At 38.0% G+C, this 9,076-nt stretch overlaps 2 protein-coding genes across 2 annotated transcripts; both read left to right on the top strand.

The window, feature by feature from the left end:
- Positions 1-991: 991 nt before the first annotated feature.
- Positions 992-3,380, top strand: HAM4 (GRAS family transcription factor). The gene has a single exon (XM_089612578.1). It carries the CDS (start codon positions 1,276-1,278, stop codon positions 3,004-3,006), a length of 1,731 nt encoding a protein of 576 aa, XP_089468704.1. The 5' UTR covers positions 992-1,275; the 3' UTR covers positions 3,007-3,380.
- A 4,294-nt stretch (positions 3,381-7,674) lies between these two features.
- On the top strand, positions 7,675-8,732 carry LOC149399509 (mitochondrial import inner membrane translocase subunit TIM23-2-like). Its single transcript, XM_089610326.1, has one exon. The coding sequence runs from the start codon at positions 7,873-7,875 to the stop codon at positions 8,446-8,448; it is 576 nt and encodes a 191-aa protein (XP_089466452.1). The 5' UTR covers positions 7,675-7,872; the 3' UTR covers positions 8,449-8,732.
- Positions 8,733-9,076: the final 344 nt, after the last annotated feature.

Below are 9,076 nucleotides of genomic sequence, written 5' to 3'. Positions count from 1 at the left end.
CTCTTTTCATTAAGCTTTTATTAAAGGAGACTTGGTAAAGGTTGGCTGTGAGTATTCGAAAGCTTTTGTGGGTCCTAATATTTGAAGTTTGAGGGAGACATGGCTTTGGAGCTTTAACGCCAATATGCGACCCATTTGTCGTTTCTCTGTTGAAAATAAAAAGGCTCTTCAAATTTATGTTATTGTTTCACAAAATATTGAAGATAATTTGGGATTGCACTCTCTACCTTAGCCACTACTATTTTTCCGGTGTATTTTTTTTTTTTTTTATTATGTTTATTTAATCGCACCAAACATTGGAAGACAAATATAGCTTGGACAAAAGGAAAACGATTGCTTCTATCGTTATCACTTTATAGAAAGTTAAGAGAATAATTTTTTCTTTCTTTTGAGCATGGGCGACTATTATAGTGATCTGTATATGACTTTTCAACGTACCGCAAATCACATTTAACCAGAAATAAAAATTTGTACGTTGGTTTAGTCAGTAATTAACCTTTGCTTTTTAGTGTAATTAATCTCCTCCGTATCCAAAGCACCATTGACTTTTATTCTAACAGACGTTCAACGTTCTTTGTATCACAACAACTGAATCATACAAATAAATTAAAATAAAAACTATATTTATATTCTACGGTTTCTTAGATGGTGATACTTAGGGTTAGGGCAAAATATTTGTTATTTGGTTTCACATATACCAAATCGTTCTTTTGCATCAAAGACCTATGTGCACATAATCTTGACTCACATCACATGGCTATGATTTTCAGAAAAACAAAATTAGAAATATTATATTGTCAATAATTAGCCTCTTTTCGAATCAAAACATACAAAAAGAAAAAGAACAAATTTATATAATAACATAATACTAAAAAGCCTAAGGCCAAAAAAGCATATAATGTTAATTAGCGCTATATATCCAGCCATAGGATAGAAACTTGAATTAGAAGCCTCTCAAAAGAGATTATAAAAAGAGACATCTGACCCCCGTGTCACACTTGTCTCTCATGCATGCATGCACATACATATACATACACACATGAACATACATGTATAGTAATAATTATTTTTATTATTATATTATTATGGCATGCACAGACATGCACACACACGCAAAGATAAAAAGCCCACAATCATAACCTTCAAAAGCCCCTCTCTTTCGCTGTATAACAAACCGTAGGGACAAACAAAAGCTAAGTTCTTCTTTTTTTCTTTTTTTTTTGTTGTTCTTCTTCTTCATTCTTTGTCCAATTCCCCAAACCCCTTTGCTCAGCAATGATCGTCCCTCAGACCAACAACCATAAAACAGAGTCAAACAACCCCCAAAACCCTAGCATCAACAATAATATCTCGGGGTTTCAAACCCCGGCCCGGCGACTCCCGAGCCAGCTGTGCTACGAGCCCACGTCGGTCCTCGACCTCCGCCGAAGCCCGTCCCCGAGCCCCGTGGCCGCCGCGGGGCCCAATAACAAGCTCGCCAACGCCAAGGGCAATTCGGTAATAAACCCCGACGCCGAGCTGGGGGTTCATCCCCCGAATGACGCCCTGGAGTGGGACGAGCAAGTGTTTCAGAACCTTGACTGGGACTCCATCACCGACCTGGCTGGCTTGCATGACGATTCTGCCCCTCCTTTCAAGACGGGAATTACAACCTCCGCCACTAATAACAGCAGCAACGAGCCTAGTCACCTGACCTTCTCCGATCTCATGATCTCTCATCCTCAGCCGTTCGATCAACACCACAATCACAATTTCAACATCTCCGATCCCACCACCGCTGGTGCTACCGCCAACAGTAACGCCTACAACTTGAACCTCAACTACGACGTGTCGTTTAACGACTTCCAGAACCATCACCAAAGCAGCAACAACAACAGTGTGATCGGTTTCGATTTCATCGAAGACCTGATCCGAGTCGCGGACTGCGTCGACTCGGACGATTCCCACCTGGCGGAGGCGATTCTGGACCGTCTCAACAACCGGCTCCGGTCAACCTCTCACCAGACAACCGGTAATATCAAGCCCGTCGGAAAGCCGCTCCAGAGAGCCGCCTTGATGTTCAAGGAAGCTCTTCAGAGCCTCCTGACCGGGTCGAACCGGCCGGCCCGGTTTTCCTCGTGGTCCGATATCGTCCAGACCATCAAAGCCTACAAGGTCTTTTCGGTAATTTCCCCGATCCCGATGTTCTCGCACTTCACCACGAACCAAGCCCTCCTCGAAGCCCTGTCGGGCTCGGCGTTTGTCCACGTGGTGGACTTCGACATCGGGCTCGGCGGCCAGTACGCCTCGCTCATGAGAGAGCTCGCCGAGAAGTACGATTCCCCGTCGGTGGTGCTGAGAGTCACCGCCGTCGTCCCGGAGGAGCTCGCCGTGGAGGCAAGGCTGATCAAGGAAAATCTCACCCACTTCGCTCTCGAGCTCAAGATCCGGTTCCAGATCGAGTTCGTGTTCTCGAGGACCTTCGAGGCCTTGTCCTTCAAGTCTGTCAAGCTCGTCGAGGGCGAGAGGCTCGCTGTCCTCCTCTCCGCCGCCGCGCTCCGACTCGGCGGAGGAGGCTCGTCGGCGCCGGGATTCCTCAGCGAGCTGAGGAGAGCTTCGCCGTCGGTGGTGGTGTTCGTCGACGGCGAGGGATCGGCGGAGATCGGAGGGTCGTTCCGGCGGAGCTTTGTCTCGGGTCTGGAGTTCTTCTCGGTGGTGATGGAGTCCGTTGAGGCGGCGATGGTGGGCGGAGAGTGGGCGAGGAAGATCGAGGCCTTCGTTCTCAAGCCGAGGGTTACGGCGGCGGTGGAGGCCGCCGCGGCGGGGAGGAAAACGGCGTCGTTTAGGGAGGCCTTCCACGTGGCGGGGTTCAGGCCAGTGCAGCTCAGCCAGTTCGCGGATTTTCAGGCCGAGTGTCTGTTGGGGAAGGTTCAGGTCAGGGGGTTCCACGTGGCAAAGCATCAGGCGGAGCTGGTGCTCTGCTGGCACGATCGGGCCATGGTTGCCACGTCGGTTTGGAGGTGTTAGGGTAGGACTACTTATTCACAATATATATATATATATATATATATATATATATATATATATATATATATAATATGTGGTATAAAAAAGAAGTTATAGGGCTCGAAAAAATGGGTCTAGTAACACTGCCAAGTGCCAAGGATAGGAATTGGATTGGGTCTTATTTTGGTTTTTATAACTATAGCATTAAAAAAAAAAAAGAAGAAGCAAAGCATGGGAAAAAAAATAGAGTAAAAAGAAAAAGGTTTTTGGGATGTATAGTAATTCTAACTGGAAAAGGAAATCCCTAACCGTGTATCATTTGTGTTTTGTAGTTTATGGGTCTTTAAATTATGTTGTTATATTGAATAGTTGGATTGGATATAGTTTGGTGTTTATTGTCGCGAGCCTTGTTTTCGATTTCTACTTCGATGGAAATTAACAACTTTCAGACCGACAAATTATGTATGAACTTTACTTCAATTTGACGTACATTATTTAATTGATAAATAAATAAATAAAGAACCAATTTGACGATTCAACCGTATATAATTAGTTAAACTCTCGTTAAAACGAGGCTGGTTCCGGTTTACTTTTCAGTACCGAGCTAATTCAAATAATCTTGAACAATATGCCGTATTGGTATTCTTCTCTCTACGGACAGAAAAGTGAGGGCCAAGAATAAACCGTTGATATGTCTTGATTCGACGAGAAGATCCGACTTCCTCACACAGATGAGTTTATCAAAATGTTGTCAACAAGGGTTCACTCAAACATTTTGCTCCCCCCCCCCAAAAAAAAAAACTTGTAATAGGTGACTAGGAAAAAAAAATAGATCCAAACAAATTATCAGCGGGGTAATTTTACATTGGTTGTGTGTGTACATGAACATGTGTTTATATATCGGTTGGACATCTTCACTTAAAACCAATTGATTTTAAGAAGAAATTTAACATAGTTTCAGAGCCTTGTACGTTAACACAATTTGAATTTGGCCCGGTCCATGCGAAACGTGAGGGAGATTGTTACTTGATCTGATCACGCTATGTTTGAGAGGGAGTGTTGAAGTGGGATAATCTCATATTAGTTGTGATTATATATCGTTTGAATCTCTCCACTTAAAATCAATTGGTTTTAAGATGTAATTTGACACAATTATCATCGTCGTCAAAAGCTTTCGTACTCTTTACCATCTCTAACTAGTCCATTAGATATATAGTTTTATTTACATTTTAGTTTGCCATTTAGCTAAATTTTAATAAATTTATGATAAATAGTCATATTCACAATAGATTTTTCATTGTCTATGATTAATATTTACACAATACTTACACTATAACATTTGAACAATATTGTAAATATGATTATTTATTAAAAATTTACAAAACGTTAACTATGTAAAAGAAAATACAGTTTTAATCAGTTAGTTTGCTTTTTTTATTTATTTATTTATTAGCAACCATGAGTAATTGAGTGAGTTATTTGCCTTACAAGGCACTCGAACAAATTAAATTTTGCTATGTTATAACGCTTTCGCCAAGGACATCCTGCTAATTTTTTTTTGTTTTTTTTCCGTCATGAAACTTTGTTGTAGTTGTGACTCGAACGACTTCAGGTTGGTGTGGAACGAAGTACTCACTCTAAGCTACAACATAAATAAAACCAGATAATTTCCTTCAAAAATTTATTCAACTCCATATATAACCTCAACATTTAAATTTTACCAAAAAAAATGCTTATATAGTTTTTTTTTTTAATAAAGACAACACAAAAACCTATTCAGAGTATAATTATAAAGAGAAAATGATGTGTATATACTATTGATTTAAGTGAAATGATGAGATTGTATCCCATAAAATACATATGACATCTTTGATAGTTCACTCAAACTGTTTTTTTTTTGTTTTTTTTTAATCTAATAATTTTTTGTAGCTGTTTTCAAAAAACTGTTTAGTAGGTATATCATTTTTATATTTAATTTTTGGGTTATATAGGTATATAGCCATACAGTTATAAGGGTTTTGGTTTTAGACAATCTTCTGTTAATTTTCTATTAATAGACACAACAATCTATTTACAGCAAGTTAAAAGACGTGAATGACCTTAAATGACTCCCGCCCATTATTTTCAGCGTAATAATTTAAATGGAAAAAAAATTTCGACCATAACTGCCTCGCATAAATCAAGGGAACATTTAAAACTCCATAAATGCATATCTAACCCCTCTCTCATTATCTCTCCAACGTAAAGAAATATCAAATCTTCAGAAATTAGAATTCTTCCCTCACCTCTCTGTTCATGCGCTCCAGGCCGTAATCCACGTGCTCTGCCAGAAGCCCTCCGCGCATGAACACCGACTCCCCCACCACCACCGCTGTCACAGCTCTTCCAAGCCGCGGCGCGTCACGATTGGCGAGGCCGAAGGATTGGCGAGCCTTGTGGAGAAAAAGAGGTTGTCTCTGAACGAGATCTTGGCCGCGAGAAACAGCTTGTGATTCCTCCCCGACGATGGCGCTCAAGGTCACAGCCGCCGATTCCTCCCCGGTGATGGTTTTCAAGGTCGGCATGAACCCCGACAAAGCCTACTTACGTGTGGAACACCATGATTCGAGGTTGTTACATGACCCCGTCAACGCTGAAATTTCTCCATATCTACACGTCAAAAAATTCAAACAAATCAGATTAACTACTTTCCTAATAGGTTTGATTCAAAAAAAAAAAAAAAACTGCCTAAATTATAATTAATAAGGGCAAAGGTGTAAAATTATTTCGATTAATGAGATGCCACGTAAGCAACTAGGCTATTTACAAAACGTTGACCAAAATTAAATTGCTATGGATTGGGTGGCTTACGCAACCAATTTTTTGTTAATTTTTGGTAGTTGCAGTGTAATAATCCAAAGAATATATAGACATCGAGATATATACCGATTGAAATTCTTTGCTGCGAATATCATTGTGGTACATTTCGTTTTGATGATTGGTCACAGAGTCATCAGAAATATCACAATTGTCGGCGAAGCCGAAAGAAAACTGTTAGATTTTGAAATCTAATTTTGACTAAAAATAATGAAAACTCTACTCAACGAAAGGATCACGACCCAATTTATGATTTGTGAAACAGAGTTTTGGTTGTTGAGATATTAGAGATTATAGTTTTCTCGCCATAGTTGTAAAACTTGAGTTTTCCGGGGAATGAAAATAAATTCAATAGTCGAAACTAAGGAAGATAGAATGATGTTAAGAGGAGAGAATGATTTGTCTAGAAGAGATAGTACAAAAAAAAAAAAAGTTTAAAAGTTGAGTAAAAAAATTGAAAACACATAAAAATTATTTTCTGATTTCCTTCATTAAAACATAATACAGCTTAAAACTTTTTGAATTCTTCTATGACTTTATCAAACAAACAACGATTTCAGTTTTTTTTATTATACTCATCCGCCGGTTAGAAAAGTCAAAAACAGTTTTCAAGTTATCAAACAATCATGCCCATAACTATTTAAGTCACATTCCATCCTTTTGACTTTTTCTTTAGTTTTCATTCTCGGATTTTTACTATGTATGTGAATTAAACTCATAAATAATATCCACTATTTAAAATGTATTAGTTATTATATATTATACTTTTTCAAATATATTATTTGATTATGTATTTGATAATATTAATAAAAAAGTAATGTACCCTAATTACTTGAGATTCAAATTAAGTTATATTGTTATAATTAAAATTTATGAATAATTTTTTATTTTATTGAAAAAATACTATAACTTATCATAATAATAAGAAATAAATTATTAATGATATAAAGTAAGAATTGTTTATTTTATGTGATATTATATCATATAACATCATTGAGTTCAAAACTAATAGAATATTATAAATGTTTATCTATAAATCATATATAAGTTAAATCAAATTGCTGAACTTCATATTAGACAATGTGTGACGATACCTTCATAATTTAAATAATATTATTAAAATATTTTTAGTGATTTTTGAATAATATAATACAATAAGATATATCAATTAAATGACTTTGTATATTTTTAATTATAATAATTATAATTTATTTCAATTAATAATAGGGTAGTGTAGCTTAATAACTAAAATATTTTGTACTCGACTTTTTTGAAAGATTTGGAAAAATATCCATTAGCCAAAATTAACTACATAAAATGTACGAATATAAACAAAAAAAAATACAATAAACTTCATGTGCTTCTTATTTGACATTGAATTAATTTTTTTTATTGCTTTTAATTTACACTTAAAATGTGTATGGAGTATTTTACGATTTATAAATCTTAAACGATTTATTACGAGTATTTTTTCTCAATAACATGAGTTTTAATTTTTACATCTCTTATATTATATATTGTTTAAATGGTGATAATCGAACGCTTATTTATCACTTTTCTATTTGAATTGTTTTTTTACGTAATTTTTCGAACGAAATTTCAAATAACTAATTTAAATGTTTAATCTATAATGTAACAATTTGAATGAAAGGATCAATTCAAATAGTATGCCATATTTATTTCCATTTTTTTTTTTTGTCGAGAAACATATTTCCATTCGTATGTGTAGTTTATTTGCCAAAAGACATACAAATATTGTAAAAATAGCATTGTTAAACGCGCCGCACTGACCATCGCATAAATATATATATATGTATATATATATATATGTATATATTTGCCCTTAAATTTTCCCCAAAAGAAAGTCATCTCCATTCTCCAGAACTCGCGTATACCAAACGAAAGTTCTCTCCTCCCTCGCGCTCTCTTTCTCTCTCTCTCTCCCCTACGCAAACCCAAACCCAAACCCTAGACCGCAAACCCCAAACAGAGAAAAAAATTAATCGAAACAGATCTTGATTTTCCTCTCCAATGGCGGGTTCAATCTCTTCATCGGATCACGAGCGACACGGCTCGGCGGACCTCCCTAAGCCGCGACTCTACAATCCTTACCACGACCTCCAAGCCCCGATCCGGAACCTCTACGAGCTGCCGACCTCGCCGGAGTTTCTCTTCGACGAAGAAGCTCGCCGCCAGCGCCGATCTTGGGGAGAGAATCTCACTTTCTACACAGGATGTACATACCTTGCCGGAGCCACGGGCGGCGCCGCCTTCGGACTCGTCACCGGCGTCAAATCCTTCGAATCTGGCGACACTGCGAAGCTCCGAGTCAATCGGATCCTCAACGCCTCCGGTCACGCCGGTAGGGTTTGGGGAAACCGACTCGGCGTGATCGGACTTCTCTATGCTGGCCTTGAGAGCGGTATGTACGCCGTTAGGGATACGGACGATGTTTGGAACAGCGTCGCTGCGGGGCTCGGCACCGGAGCGCTATTCCGAGCGACGAGAGGAGTAAGGTCCGCCGCCGTGGCGGGAGCGCTCGGCGGAGTGCTCGTCGGAGTCGCGGTCACGGCGAAGCAGGTCGCGAAGCGGTACGTGCCGATCTGAAGTCTCCGTGTGAGTCCGTTGGAGTTTTTTTTTTTTAATTTTCATTGTTTAGCCTCTCCAATTTTTGATCCTGTTAGTTTTAGAGAGCTATATATTATAAAGTATCAACTGAAGAGAAAGAGTTGATAAATTGTGGTTATAAGTTATGAATGCTGTGTCTTTGGAACTGAAATTTTTACTTCATTGTTTAATAGCTGAGCATGGGAGAGAAACATGCTTTTATGTTATTGAATACTAAATTGATTAGTCGGAATATTTGACTGAAAATAAATAAGTGGGATGAATTCGCTTGTTTTGATCCTTTTAGATTGTTAGTTTTATGCCTATGGTAGTCTAGACTAAAGAAAAAGAGTTGATAAATTGTTTGTTATATCAAGTTATGAATACTGTGTGTTATGTTATTGAATACTATATCGATTTGTTGGATTATTTTACTGAAAATATATAAGTTGGATGATTTGATCTCCTTTCGGTGGTATTATCTTCTTAATGCTGTTAACTATTGTTTAACTGAATTCATTTGTTTTTTGTGTTGTCTGTGGAATGATTGTGGTTCTGGTTTAATGTTGCCTTGCTCATTGATCTTATTTGTTGAATTGAGCTGCGTCGGTGTCGTATGTGTGAAGCT

This window comes from Urtica dioica, chromosome 4 (genome assembly GCF_054948205.1).
Source record: "Urtica dioica subsp. dioica isolate 48M chromosome 4, U.dioica_male_clone48M_v1_H2, whole genome shotgun sequence".
Classification (NCBI taxonomy): domain Eukaryota; kingdom Viridiplantae; phylum Streptophyta; class Magnoliopsida; order Rosales; family Urticaceae; genus Urtica; species Urtica dioica.
Note: the sequence above shows the minus strand (reverse complement) of the source record. Positions and strands in the feature narration are given on the sequence as shown.